General features: G+C 43.7%; 1 protein-coding gene across 2 annotated transcripts in view; it reads left to right on the top strand.

Moving 5' to 3' along the window:
- KCNAB1 (potassium voltage-gated channel subfamily A regulatory beta subunit 1) overlaps positions 1-14,731 on the top strand; it is a 217,851-nt gene that overhangs the window by 119,644 nt on the left and 83,476 nt on the right. For both annotated transcript variants that reach the window (XM_048505135.1, XM_048505136.1), the window contains exon 2: positions 10,643-10,686. In XM_048505135.1, coding sequence (XP_048361092.1) covers positions 10,643-10,686 — 44 coding nt within the window. The remainder of the gene's footprint in view (positions 1-10,642; positions 10,687-14,731) is intronic.

Consider the following 14,731-nt stretch of genomic DNA (forward strand, 5'->3'; position numbering starts at 1 on the left):
TTTTTTGTTAGACTGTCTTATCCCGCTGGAGCTCCCCTTCATTCACAGAAAGCCTCCACCTCCCACATAGCCACCCTGAGAGATTATTACTCTCACATATCCACTCAGTCATATATTTTAGCTCCATCCTGAGAGAAGGTATTACCATATTAAAACAGCCTAATAAATCAAATGAAGTAACACAAATATTTATCTACAAACGGTGATGATATATGACTCTTCATCCAAATATCCAAGGAAGAATTTCCACTCTGCTTGTGGGATTACATTCTGTGAATACTCAGGGGTTAAGCTCAGGCTGCCATTTCAAGCAGCCTGGCGAAAAAGGGAGAGCTGCTTTCCGCTCTGAAGAAAGAGGCAAGAAAACTATCAGCAAAGTCATTAATTCTAGCGAGGAAATCAAAATGGCAGAATGCTGGCCTGGACACATAGAAATGGGAGCCAAATAATTTTAACCTTTTCTCACTTTGGCGTATTTTCACAAGAGGGATTGGGGGAAAAGGAAGAGTCTCCATTAGAAAGTGGGTGGTACTTATTCTTTAGGAGTTGCTCAGGGAAAGCCACACTTCAAGACAGACATGCTTTAGAGATTCCTGAGGAGGACGTGCAAAGAGAAGAGGCATTCTTTAGAGCAGAGGCAAAGAAATAGCTAAATCTGAAATGAACAGAGATGCACAACAAACCTGGAACCAATAAGACATTTCTACGTTCACTCAGGCCCCTTCCGCACATGCAAAATAATGCGTTTTCAAACCACTTTCACAACTGTTTGCAAGTGGATTTTGCCGTTCCGCACAGCTTCAAAGAGCACTGAAAGCAGTTTGAAAGTGCATTATTCTGCAAGTGCGGAATGAGCCAGAGATACATTTAGGTATAGGGATAAAGGACTGCACGTTGTTGCTTACTTGGTTATTCTTTGATAAAATGTTGTAGTTGCTTCATAATGGTATTTTTTCCCCTTTCGTTCCTGTGCAAGGACTGACAACTGTATTTAGGAGAACAAGGGAACATTGCATGTTGAGAGCGGCCACTCAGTGCTAGTGCATGCTTTCCTTGTAGAAGGCCCCAGTTCTTCATCTCTAGTTAAAAGATTTTAGCTTATTTAAGGAACCAAAGGGAAATGGATTAGGGTAGATATCATGTCCAGTAAAGAATCTTATGCAGCGAGTTCTTGCAAAGACTTTTCTCAGAGTAAGATATTAGAGGGAAGGTAGCCTGGTATAGCCCGGTCTCATCAGATCTTGGAAGCTAAGCAACGCTAGTCCTTGGAAGGGAGACCATCAAGGGAGAATCTGCAGAGGAAGGCAATGGCAGACCACCTCTGCTTCTCACTTTCCTTCAACGCCCCCTGCTGAAATTTTCATACGTCTGTTGTGACTTGATGGTACTTTATACACATAAGGTATTGGGCAACCATGGTTGTCAAGACTGGACAGTGTTGAACTGGGGGGGGGGGCGGGCAATAATTAGACTCAGTATAAGGCAGCTTCAGAGGGTATTCCCGATGTTGTGTTTCAGACCACGTGTGGTAATTTCTCCAAAGCTTGTACTTGGGGGAAATCCAATGGCCCTTCACGTTGCCTGTTTTCAGATGTCCAGAACAAATGCTTAAGACTATTGAACTACAAACAGAGCTGGGGTGGGTTGAGTGGCCGTGCATCTACTTTGCTTTCAGACAGTCACGGGTTCAATCCCCAGCATCTTGAGCTAAAAGAATCAGGTTTCATGTGAGGAGAAAGATGGAGCTTGAGCTGCTGCTAGTCAGAGAATTACCTTGGCAGATGTGTGGTCTGGCTGAATATAAGGCAGCTTCAATATAAGGAGCAGCAGTGGCGCAGTGGTTAAGAGCAGGTGCATTCTAATCTGGAGGAACTGGAGGAGATTGTAAACCCCTTTGAGTCTCCTACAGGAGGGAAAGGGTGGATATAAATCCAAACTTCTCCTCTTCCTCTTCCTCCTCCTGTTTCTTCTTCCTCTTCCTCTTCCTCTTCCTCTTCCTCTTCTTCTTCTTCATCATCATCATCAACCTTTTATTGGCATGAGTTTAAAATACAACAGAGAGGTTGAGGAGAATCAAGTTAAAATAAGTAAATAAAATAAGTAAAAGACATTTCCAGCAGTTAAAACAATAAAAAATAAATAAATAAACTAAAATCTGTGGCGAATCTGTTGTGCCAGCGCCAGGAATTTGGCAACGTCTAGGGATCTCTGAGGAGACTGATCACAAAGCAGATAGAAAGATTTGACCTTGTCTGATGAGTAGGCATAGTTCTCAGTGTATGGGTCTATATCTTCCTCTTTCTCCTCCTGTTTTCTTCTTCTTCTTCTTCTTCTTCTTCTTCTTCTTCTTCTTCTTCTTCTTCTTCTTCTTCTTCTTCTTCTTCTTCTTCTTCTTCTTCTTCTTCTTCTTCTTCTTCTTCTGTAAACCATGGTCCAGTGTGGAGAACAAAGATATTTCAGGGAAAGGAAAGGCTCCTTACAGTTCCCCTCTTGCTTGATGTACTTAATGTTAAATTGTCAAAACAAACACACCAGCATTGCTTTTTAACAACATTAGGAAGGGTGATTAAAAAAAACACAAAAAACAAAATTACTAGAACAATGTTATAAGGCAAATGGGGTTGATTACAGGCCTGAGGAAAAAAAATGACTAGTTTAGTATCTATACAAGCCTCCCAAACTGATCAGAGGTTATCATAATGGTTATCATGATTGCTTTTTCCAGAGAGTTCCATACTCATGATTCACTGAGATTTCCTTCAAATTCTTAATATTACTCCATGTTATCAAATATTTTAGTCAAAATGTTAGAACCTCAATTTCTTCCCCTTCCATTGGCAATACTGATACAGCCGTGTATCTGTATAAGCTGACAGCCATAACATTTTGTTCTCTGCAGCCACCCACAAGATACTGAGCCTTTTAATTGTATGTCTTCTATGGCATCTTGCAGAGATAAAAAGATTTCACACCGTGTTACTTGACTCCATCCCCTTCCCACAGCCCCATTAAGCAAAGGGAAATTTGAATGCCCAAGTTGCTTGCACACTGAGAATTTTTTTCCACTCCTGAAAGATTGCCTTCCTACAGCCAGCTGCAAATAAAATGTGGGTCCGGTACTTCAGCATTTGATTTAATGTCACGTTCCTCATGAAGATCCAAAGAGGCCAGAAGTGTTTAAAGGCTTCTCTCTGCCCACCAAAAAAAAAAAAAAAGGGAACTGATTAAAAATCTATTCAAAAGCAGAAATGAGAAGAAAGTAATTAATTAGGCTAAGAAGTGGAAGCAGCTTCAAAGCAGCCGAGGCAAAAAGGGAAAAATTTAAAGAGATGGTAACTCTGGAAAGGCTCAAGAGCTCTTTGTTAATGCACCCCCAAGACAACCAGTGCCAAGCCAGACAGAGGGCCTTTCCCCACTTCCCTTAAGCCCCGCTACTCGAGGAGAGTAGCGCGGGGTCCCTCGGCACTCCCCACTGAGAGGGGCGGCGACAGCACAGCCGCCCCGAAGCTGCTGCTGTCGCGCCCCTCAGCGCGCAGCATCCCAGGCGCTCTTCTCAACGGCGCCTTTTGATGGCTCTGCGCGGGGTTGTGGGGACGGCTGGGCGCGCACCTGGGATGCTGCGCGCTGAGAGCAGCGCGCGGCATAGAGGGGAAGGACAAAAGTGGGGAAAGGCCCAGAGTCACATGGCAGCTGAGGCAATAGACTGCCCTCCCTTCCTGCTGTCTCCATAGGGCCTACCAAGCGGAGAAGACTGGTGGTGGCTCCCGCCCTACAATGCCTATGGCATAGGCAAAACCAGTAAAACTCCCACTCTGCTGTAAATAAAACCCTCCAAGCTTACCATAGCTTCACCCCAGAGGAAACCAGGAAAAGGCATCTATTTTGGACTGTGTGAGCTAACTCTGGTTCAGTTGCATTGGTACCCAAGGCATTATTTCTTCTTTGGCATTGAACTGGGTCTCTGGTATTTTGGAGTTCTTCACTTCAGAACAGGTAATTATTGTCAAATCCTAAAACTATTCCAAATCTATCCTCATCCCTCTCTAAATCCTAGGCTTTCTTGAATTCTGTCTGTATGCAATCCACATTTGTGTGTGTGTGTTTTATTATTTGGCTCTAACAATAAAGATAACACTTAAATCTCGTCTCCTGAAGATTTCTAAGGAGAAAAACCATGGTATAAAGAAATAAAAAAGATCCTGCAACCTGTGTTCTTATTGTCTGGACTATGTCTTGCTAATTCCCCATTTAATGTGCTGCAGGATTTCCTCTTTATTTTTGCTAGAGAAAATGCTATTTTTTTCTGGACGCAAAAATTAAATGTGTGAATGTATTGTCGAAGGCTTTCACCTGGATTCAACTGGTTCTGGTGGGTTTTGCGGGCTGTTGGCCGTGGTCTGGTGGATTTTGTTCCTAACGTTTCACCTGCATCTGTGGCTGGCATCTTCAGAGGTGTATCACAGAGAAAAGTCTGTTTCACACTGTGTCTAAGTGAGAAGGGAAAGTTATACCATAATATACCACACTAAAGTGGTCTCCAAGAGCAGAAGTGGCGTAGTGGTTAAGAGCAGGTACATTCTAATCCTTACGGGCAAGGAGACCAGAATTATGATTCCCAGCTCTGCCCGCCCTGGCCGGTGGAGGCTTATCTGGGGAATTCGGATTAGCTTGTGCACTCCCACACACGCCGGCTGGGTGACCTTGGGCTAGTCACAGCTTTTCGGAGATCTCTCAGCCCCACCCACCTCACAGGGTGTTTGTTGTGAGGGGGGAAGAGAAAGGAGAATGTAAGCCTCTTTGAGTCTCCTACAGGAAAGGGGGGATATAAATCCAAACTCTTCTTCTTCTTTTACTGCCAGGGACCCCATAGAGAAGACTAGTGCAATGAATCTCCCAGGAACACATTGCACATAAACCTAGAAGGCCTTGAAATATGCAGGGACCCATTCCAACACCCCCACATGTCCTGTCACAATAACGGGCATTTTCTTGATAAATAATGGATTACAATAGTCAGTTTAATAATTTTCAAAGTGAAAATTATCACTTTCAAGAACAAAAAAACCCCTTTATAAATGTTCTAAAAGGCAATCGGAATTGGAGGTCTCCAAAAAGCATATTCATGAAGAAGCACAGAATAACCTCCCATAAGATCAGTCATGTTCTTTCATGTCAGAAATGTTTCATCTCTACTTCTAATCCGTGTCGACAGCCATAGCAAGCGAAATGTTTTAAATACTGCACTTGCTAATTGATGAGTAGTTTTTAAAAATGCAGTGTCATTTATTAACTAATTTCAGGTTTGAATTTCTGTAGTTTAAATTTGTTCTCCTGATCAACTTGCCTTAATATATAGTGCCAGAATAAAGGCATATTCTGATATAGTGCCTGCCTGTTATTTAGTACAGAATATACATTGACCAGAGAAAAACCAAAATCATAATTTATTAATCTTATATAGCCAGCAATCAATTCAGATACTTATGACAAACACATCAATGTGTCTAATTTTCAAAATGACAAAATCGGGAGATATTTAAATCCATTCACTGGGGCCATGAACAGATAAGACAGTTCTTTCTACAAATCTGAAAAATGCTCCAGGTTTTCAGAAAAATCTGAAATCTAAAAAAGGAGGGGGAATTAAACATTCCCCCCCCCCACACACACACAAACAATGGAAGCAGCACTTATAACTTGAAGAAACAACTGACTGCAGTGGCCATTGCTAGCCAACCACACAGTATCATCTGCCTTCAAGCCTTGGTTTCAGTCAGTAAAAGGAGGGGGTAGAGCCTTTTCCAGATCTGTTTTCGGTCTTGAGGGAAAACTAATCAAGGCTAGGCCTGACTGCAATTTGATATTATGTGATTTACATGACTTACCCGGGACTGGCAACTTGCTACTGTTCAAAAGCGCGCGCGCGCACACACACACACACACACACACACACACACACACACACACACACAAATGGGCCTGCAGAGCCCTTCTTTTGACACTTCTTTTGACACTTAATAATGTGCAGGGGAGCAAAAGTATCAGGCTCTTATAGCATTTTTAATTAACTTTAAAATAGTGTTGGCATCCCCACAGTGGTCCCAGGGTAGCCATCACATGTAGTTTAGCCCTCTGGGAGGGAAACTGGAATACCAGGACCAGAAATATGAAGATTTAACTTCGAGTACAATACAGTAAAGTATAGTCCAGAGGCAGGAAGAGGCAGAGGTGTAGCAGAAGGAAATTGTGCCTGGGGCAATAGTCCTCGATTTTGCACCCCCACGGGCACCATCCCCCCCTTGCGCCAACCTGGGACAAGCCAAATCAGCATGGAGGAGGTGCAAAATCACCCTCCACACGGCACACCCCTCCTCCCCTGCGCCATTATGGCTTGGACAATCCAAGTCAGCACAGGGTACAAGGTGTAGGGGGTCAATTTTGCACCCCCACGGGAGCTATGCCCTCCTCCCCCATGCCAACTCGGATGAGCCAAGTGGTGCGGGGGAGCACAAAATCGCTGCCCACATAGCACTCCGCTCCTCCCCCTCCCCAGTGTGGTTCAGATGAACTGAGTCGGCATGGGGGGAAAGGGGCGTGGGGGTGATTTTGCACCCCCATGGGTGCCATCCCCTTCTCCCCTGCACCAACTTGGATGAGCCATGTGGTGCAGGGGAGCGCAAAATCGCTCCCCACATGGCACTCCCCTCCTCCCCTACGTCAACTCAGTCGAGCCAAGTCAGCATGGGGGAAGAGGGGCATGGGGGCAATTTTGCCCCCCCATGGGCCCCATCCCATCCTCCCTCATGCTGATTCATATGAGCCGAGTTGACTCAAGGGAGGCATGGCTGGGCAAAAAAATCACTGCCACACAGCACACCCCTCCTCCCCCACACCAACCCAGGAGCCAAGTCAGTGTGAGGGAGGAGGGGTGTGGGGGGCAATTTTGCACCCCCCCCACAGGACAGGATGGCATGCGCTCAGGGACATGTGACCCCACATGTCCCCATGTGCACTCTGCCCCTGGAAAGAGGGCAGGCAGGGATGTGAGCCCACAAAACAATAGGTACAGAGAAGCAGGTAAACTGCATCAAGGCCCTTCTATGACAGATTAGGTATTACGATTGAGAAGCCAAGTCAGAGTCATACATACTCTGTTCTCATTGGGCACCCTCAGTCACATGATCCAGGGTACAGTTCTTTAAATGACCCAGCCTGACTTTAGGTTGGTTTGTTGGGTTGCTCAGAACTGAGGTGGTAAAAAGAGTAAGGTGCCAGGTTGTGATTCCCTGGTATCTATATCCAAGACTTCACAGTTCTTATACACCTGTGACTCCACGTGATCCAGAACTGTAAAAAGGAAAGAAATGACGCAGAGTAGGGAGATGTCAACCCTACCTAGATATGAGTATCAAATGGCATCTGGATAGGAGGGGCCTGATTTCCTTAGCTTGCTTTTCACAAACAGATCGGAGACCAATTAGGGCAAACTTTTTTAAAAAGAAAGAAATCTGTCCAGACTGAATTAGACTTGTGCTGCATTTATCGCCCAGAGCAATTCACCACAAACAGAAGATGCCTTTGCATCTGGACTGAGATGTCATGCCTTGGCTGTGTCTGTAGTTATGCGTGTTCTGAAAAGAAACAAGCCATCTAAGTCAACTGTTTGACTTTAAAATTGCTTGCAGCTGCACATAAATATTCAAGGATATTGTTCAAAGACTGGAGCTGCTGAAGGATTCTGGAGTAAAAGGTGGAGAGATTGTTGACAAATTATACCTTTTAGTTTTGCAAAACCAAGCAAAAAAGCATTGCTGTGGGCAAAGTTAATAACGCTAAGTACTAGTGTCGAAAGGCATAATTAAAAGGGAGTTCTGTGCTGCATTGATCACTTGGAGCTGGAGTCCGTGTTTAATGCACCATGCTCATTAGCCATCCAGATAATGCTCTTTCCTGACATCTTGCTTTATTGCTTCTATTGTTTTTCTACTGAGTTCTCAAACAAGAATAGAAATCACAGATGCTGCTCTTCTATCTCAGATGCTCAATTCCAAAAAAGCTATACCGTAAGTTACCATGGTGCTGTTTCACACTTGGAAGCCTTAGCTTGATGTCATAAGTCAGTATCAGTGAATGACTGTTATTTTTATTTATTTTAAACATATATATCCTGCTGTTCCCTTGGACAGGGCCGAGACATTATGAACTACATGCAACACGTACAAATTTGGAAACTCGCTACCACAAACTAAAGGCCAAAACTAGAGGCCGAACTATAAATTACACTGGGGATCCATGATGAGACCTGGATTATTAGAAAATTGATGACTCCCCCATTCCATCTAAACATAGGTGACTTACACACTCCACACCCACATAGTTTGAGTCCCTAAACAGGACCGAGATCTCAACTCAGGTCTCATTCATATGTAACTGGGGCATTGTGATTCCCCTAGCTAAATGCCACAGCCAGTGACAGGTCGCTGAGAGACATTATGGCCTTCCAGACAAAAACTTCCTCTGGGCGGCCTCAATCCAGGCATATCACATGAAAAAAAAATATCAGTTGCTCAGCTCCATGGGCCTTCATAGTTACTTTGGCTTCCAGAATGTTGTGTGCCTAGTTCTTCCTTGAGTTGACAGACCTTGTGAGCATGGGTGAAGGGAGGGGGAGGTGAAGCGGAGACTATAGAAACCAGCATTGCCTAATGTCATGATGTCACTTCCAGTTGCATACCAGAGGTATCTTGAGATCTTCCATTATTACAATTGACCTTCAGGTGACAGAGATGTGTTCACCTGGAGAAAAAAGCCACTCTGGAAGGTGGCTTCTATGGCATTATAACCCATTTGAATCCCTTCTCTTCCCAAACCCCACCCCTCCTCTGGCTTCAGCACCAAAATCTCCAGTTATTTCCCACAATGCTCTAGAATTTCCCAAATCCCTGTGACTTTTCCTACAGCTTCACAGGATGCTTTGATGTCATTTCCAGATGCACAGCTGGAAGTGGTGTCATAGCACTGCACAATGCCAGTTTCTTTCCCACACACATTTTTGTTCTTGCTGCATCAGTGAGGGGCAGCAGGAACCTTTAGTATGGGCAGTCATGGTGACTGGCTTGGCAACCCTACACCCTCCCCTTTTGGCAGACCCTGTAGTATATCTATTGTACACAGTACAGTGGAATGGCTTGTTTCTCCGCAGATATCTGCGTGAGTTGGTTTAGTTTCATGGGGTCGAATCCCAGCTTAGTTCTCTTTGTTAGCCATAAGCACAAGCGGCATGAGCTCCTTTGATCTGAAACAAATTCCTGCCATCCCTGTGTCTCCTTATTAATAAATTGATGTTGTTTTGAGAACACCGCTCCCTGATGTACGAACTTGAGAACAGGAGCCGTAATCCTGAACTACAGCCGTGGGCCGACAAAGGCTGTTGGATAAAAAGAGTTGCGTAGGTTGGCCAGGTCACAAAGAAAGTCATAACATCCCAACGTGCAGGGCAACACCAGTGCTGCAGCTGCAGATCTGGATACAAACTAGTTGCGGAAGGCAGCCTTTCATCAGAACTTGTTACATGAAAGCTTGCACTAGCCCGGCAACCACAGTGTGAGACTCCGTTCGGAGCTTGGAAGTACATTTTTGAAACTGTCGCTGCTTGGCAGCACAGCGTGTACCTTTATTTTCAGAAACTCGTCAGATGACTTCATTTGTTGTTATGATGGATCTGTATATTTTGCAAAAAAACGCGGAGGTGATTGGGGAAAGTGAAAACATTTTTTCCCTACAAGTATTGCATTAATCAGTGTTACTACAACGAATGCTAAATGATAGCCGAAATAGCTCAAAATGAAGACGTGCAGCATGCTATGCTTCATGGCACACGCCTCTAAATATATCCACTTCATTTTTTTTTACTCCAACGACAAAGTTTAACTTCTTGAGAAGCCTCTTTGTTCAGGAAACGTAATATGGTCTTCTTGACAGGGTCTAACTTAACAGACCTGTGTTTCCAATTACAATATCATCTAGGCTTACTGAGACACATAATTCCTCTTTGGCAGTGTTCCTATTTGTATATTAAGGAGTCATCTGATATTAATATTGCTTCCTTGGAGATATTTAGCACCTCTGGTAATTGCTATTGCAAAAGTGGGGTGTTAATGTTCTAACCACCTCTTTCCATGATCTCTGAATTCCCAGCCTTCATTTTTAAAGTAAAATTTAACCCTTTTCCTTGCCAAGTTATAAAGGGGAAAGTGCAGTGCACATGTCTCCTTACAGCAAGGAAAAGGTCCAGAGAATGTTATTGCACACTTCTGCAATATTAGTTACTGACTTTTCTTTTTAAAGAGGTCCTAAAAAAGCCCTCCAGTGGCAAGACAGGGAAAATCGCATCCAGGGTTGCTGGAAAAATTGGTTGTGTTATACTGTACCATTAGGAAAAAATATGGAGAAGCTGATTGCCAGACAGCAGCAAACAGGCCAATGAACCAAACAGTCTAAAAATCGGCTCCCTGTTCATGGCTAGTGAACAGGGCATAAGCCAAACCAGTGGGTGTTCACATATCCCTAGCCACCACACCAGTTGTACATAGCAGATAGATTTCTACTTGATACTACAATTGTGTTCTTATTTTAATTCTAGAAACCTTGGGAAATCCGGACTAAGAGTTTCATGTATGGGGCTAGGTAAGTTTCTTTTTAATTACGTGTGTGTGTGTGTGTGTGTGTGTGTGTGTGTTGTATTTTATACATAGTTGCATTATTCTAATGGTGTCGGTATGGATAATCATGGATTGGGTTCCCCAGATCTGTTCTGTGGGTCTATAGCTATGGATCCTTCCTCTGTTGCAACTTGATCTGTCCTTTCCCCCCATTCCAAATACAATATTTGGTCATGTGCCCTTATTTGATCGCACACTGTTTATGTTGCATCCAGCTCATAGTTAATCAACAAAGACCTTTAATACCACTTTTGGGAACATTTTTGCCCTCGGGGTTCTGAAACTGTAAGAGCAAATGCTGCTGTGTCCCTTGAACATTCAAGGATTGTTTGTGCTGTTGAGTAAGGAATTTATTTAACCCTTTGGGAGCCACATGCCATAGCTAGTTTACACACAGAGGAGGAAAAAAGGAGGCGAGTAGAGTAGTGCATTCCTAAAGAAAGTTATTTCAGGATTGCACTGCAAATATTCAGATAATAGACTGTACTCGCTGGCCTGATAAAATCCCTCAAGTGGCCAGATCCAGTCCCACTCCCAGCCGCATGTTTGACACCCCTGGTTTAGACAACCTTTGAATATTGAGAACTATTTTGACAACACAGAGCTTTATATTGAATCTCAGAAAAAAAATAATAAAGATTATTGCAGTCATCTTAGAGTAATTCATTTGTACAGAGTCTAAGAAAATAAAGTATTGAATGGGATTTGGAAAAGATAGAGGGCACTATCTGGGTTCTCCAATGCCGATCCAGAAGTCAAAAAGCAAAAGAGCTATGCACGAGCAGCACGCACAAGCTTGAAAAGGAGAGGCGATGTTGGGGTGAGAGAGAGCACCAGCAGCGCGCATACAGTTGTTAGCTTCCTTCTTTATAGAAAAAGAATGTAGCCTAAGTGATGTTGAATGAGGCTTAGTTTTCATAAGAACAATAGCTGGGTGTTCTCTTGGAGACATGTGTTCTGTCAATTGTTGTTTTGTTTTCAGGAGCTGGTGGGCCACTGCGAGTAGCAGAGAGCTGGACTAGATGGACTCTGGTCTGATCCAGCAGGCTTGTTCTTATGTTCTTATGAGCTGCTGGCCGGTGTCTTTAACCTTGATAAAAGAAACATTCGGCAGCTGAGTTAAATCCTTTCCTGGGAAAGGATTTTTTGAAGTGTGGAAAAGGAAAACTGCTGATAGGATAGATATTTATTAGGGAGTATTAGTAATTCTATAGGGGAAAATATCTTATAGGAAAGACCTATATGAGATTTTTAGAGTGCAATGGGAGACTCATAAGATTTATAGTGGTGTATACCATTAAAGCTGTGGGTGGGGGAGATGGGGTGGATGTTTTATGTCAACCCTCCTTAGTTGTTACGTGTTTTCTGCCTGAATTCCACTTCTCATGTGCAACTGCACCTGTCCTTGTAGAAGAGGGTTATTATTGCCCTTAAAACTGCCTTTTAGGATCGTGGGAGAAGTCTGACCCACTAACAGAGGGGCGTGTGATTTATTACACATATGCATTATAAAGCTTTTCTCGCTAACTACACATAGCCCACTTTAGCTGCATGCCCTTTCCATAATGGTACATTGCCTACATCATTTACTCACAGTTTACTCACTGTGTCAAAATCTAATAGCATTTGAAATTCATGAGTCTGCTGTTTGCCTTTCATAAGGCTTAGTTATGAAAATCTCCAGTGTGGAATCTGGCACCGCTTAGATACCTCTCTGTGTTGCTATGAGACATAAGCTTGTAAATGCTGTGAAATCCATGGATGAAACTGGAAATGGAATCGTCAAGGAGGGTAGTTCTCACTGCTTTGTACGAAGAGAATTGGGATTAATCTTTAGAAAGTTTTTCATTTCATAGCCTGAGCAAACTGGAAATCTCCAGGACTGGAACTAGGGTTGCCAGCCAGTAGGAGTCTGGTGGGGCAGGTGACCATCAGTGCAATGATGTCATGTCACTTCCAGGGAAAACCCAGAGGTGACATCATGCTGCTGTAGAAATTGCTGGAAACTCTATGATAAAATGATAGCATTTCTGAGAATTCCTAGAGTGGCATAATGCCACCTCTGGGTTTTCCTGGTAAATGATGTGATGCCATTGCACCAATGGAATTTTTAAAAAATATATATATTTGTCCCATGGGCTACCACAGGCAACAGGAAGTGGGGGCAGGTTCTCCACCCCTGTGGGAAAGTAGCAACCCTAACTGTAACTGCAACAAAATGTGCAGTGCAACCTGACTTGAAAACCATTAATTCCTACAGAATCCTTATTTATTTAATCTTTGTGTCCTATCACCTCATCTCTCAAAAGAGCAGGACAGGTTGTAATATATCATTGTCCGCTATTATCTTCACAGTAGCTTTCTAAAGTAGGTTAGAACAATTTGCCAAAGCTGCACAGTGAAAATTTCTAGGCCAGGAACAGCTGAGCCTCAATCTTTCAAACAGGGTCCCTGAGTGGAAGGTTTGTGCTACAACTGAAAGGACAGGGAACAGGAAGGATTTAATCCTTTAAAATATTTCTAGGCCATTTCTCCAAATACAGGGATTCATTTTCTAAGGTGCACTACTCTGTTGACCAGGCAAGGCAGGCCAGGTCCCTAATATTTGCACTATGGATGATTTTGAGATTTTCGGCCTGCCGTTTGAGCCCCCAAATAAGTTACTTCTCCTGTGTGCAAACCAAACTCACAATTCTTTGTTTTCACTCTGTTTTAATTTTCTTTATACTAAATTTCTCATTGAACATATGCACTTTTTGACATTATTGGGTGCCAGTAAATCTGATTATTTGGTATAGTATGCAAATAGATATTGGATAAATTGCATATAAAACATATATACACAATATATACAAAGCTCCAAAACCAACAGCAAAAAGCAGAGAACTAGAAATGCTGACAAAATGTAAAGGAATGACAGAGGAAATGGTTTTTTATTTCCTAAACGAGATTTGGAGTTTTCATACTGCCTGGCAATTGCTGGAATTGATAGTGCATAATACAGAGCCTGTGTAGTATAGTGGTTAAAGTGGTTAAAGTCTAAGCTCTGGAAGACCTGGGTTCAAATCCTACCTCTGCCAAGGAAACTTGTTGAGTGACAATGGACCAATCATATGCTCTCAGCCTAATCTTCTTGTTGGGATGAGATCAGTTTCCCTAGAGAAAATGGCAGCTGTAGAGGGTGTACTCCATGACATTATAGCTTAGCTGAGCAGGGGCATAGCTATTTACAACAGTACCCAGGGCTCAGCTTGGGTTTCGTAACCACCACCCCCCCCCCCACTCACAATAGCTGCCACCTGCCAACAACTAAGCCTTTTACCCCATTACAATCTCTAGTAAACTTGCTTTCCTCTCTTATTCCTTTTAGCTGCTGATCAATTCACAGTGTCAAATATCAGCGGCTGATATCTGAGGCCCTTTCCCCACTTACCTTAAGCCCCGCGCTACTCTCCTAAAGTAGCGTGGGGTCCAGCTGCACTCCCCACTTCATGGGTGGCGAAAATGCAGCCACCCTGACGCTGCCTCTCTCGCGCCCCCTCAGCGTGTGCAATTCCTGGCGCCTTTTCAAATGGCGCCTTTTGATGACCCCGCGCAGAGCGCAGGATCGTGGGGAAGCCGGGGCGCGTGCCAGGAATTGCGCGCGCTGTGAATTGCCCGCAGCAACCCTCCAACGAGGGTAAGTGGGGAAAGGGCCTGAGTCATTTTAATAACCAGCATGTTTGACTGCAAGCCTGCATTGGTCAGACCTCGCCTAGAGTACTGTGTTCAGTTCAGAGCACCGCGATTTAAGAAGGATATTGACAGGCTGGAACATGTCCAGAGGAGGGCAATCAAATGGTAAAAGGTGTGGAATCCATGCCCTATGAAAAGAGACTTAGGCAGCAGGGGATGTTTAGTCTGGAGAAGTGAAGGTTAAGGGGGGACATGATAGCTATGTTTCAATATTTGAAGGGATGTTATGTTGAAGAGGGAGAAAGCTTGTTTTCTGCTGCCTCAGAGACTAGGAT

The sequence above is a fragment of the Sphaerodactylus townsendi genome, linkage group LG08 (assembly GCF_021028975.2).
Source record: "Sphaerodactylus townsendi isolate TG3544 linkage group LG08, MPM_Stown_v2.3, whole genome shotgun sequence".
Taxonomy (NCBI): domain Eukaryota; kingdom Metazoa; phylum Chordata; class Lepidosauria; order Squamata; family Sphaerodactylidae; genus Sphaerodactylus; species Sphaerodactylus townsendi.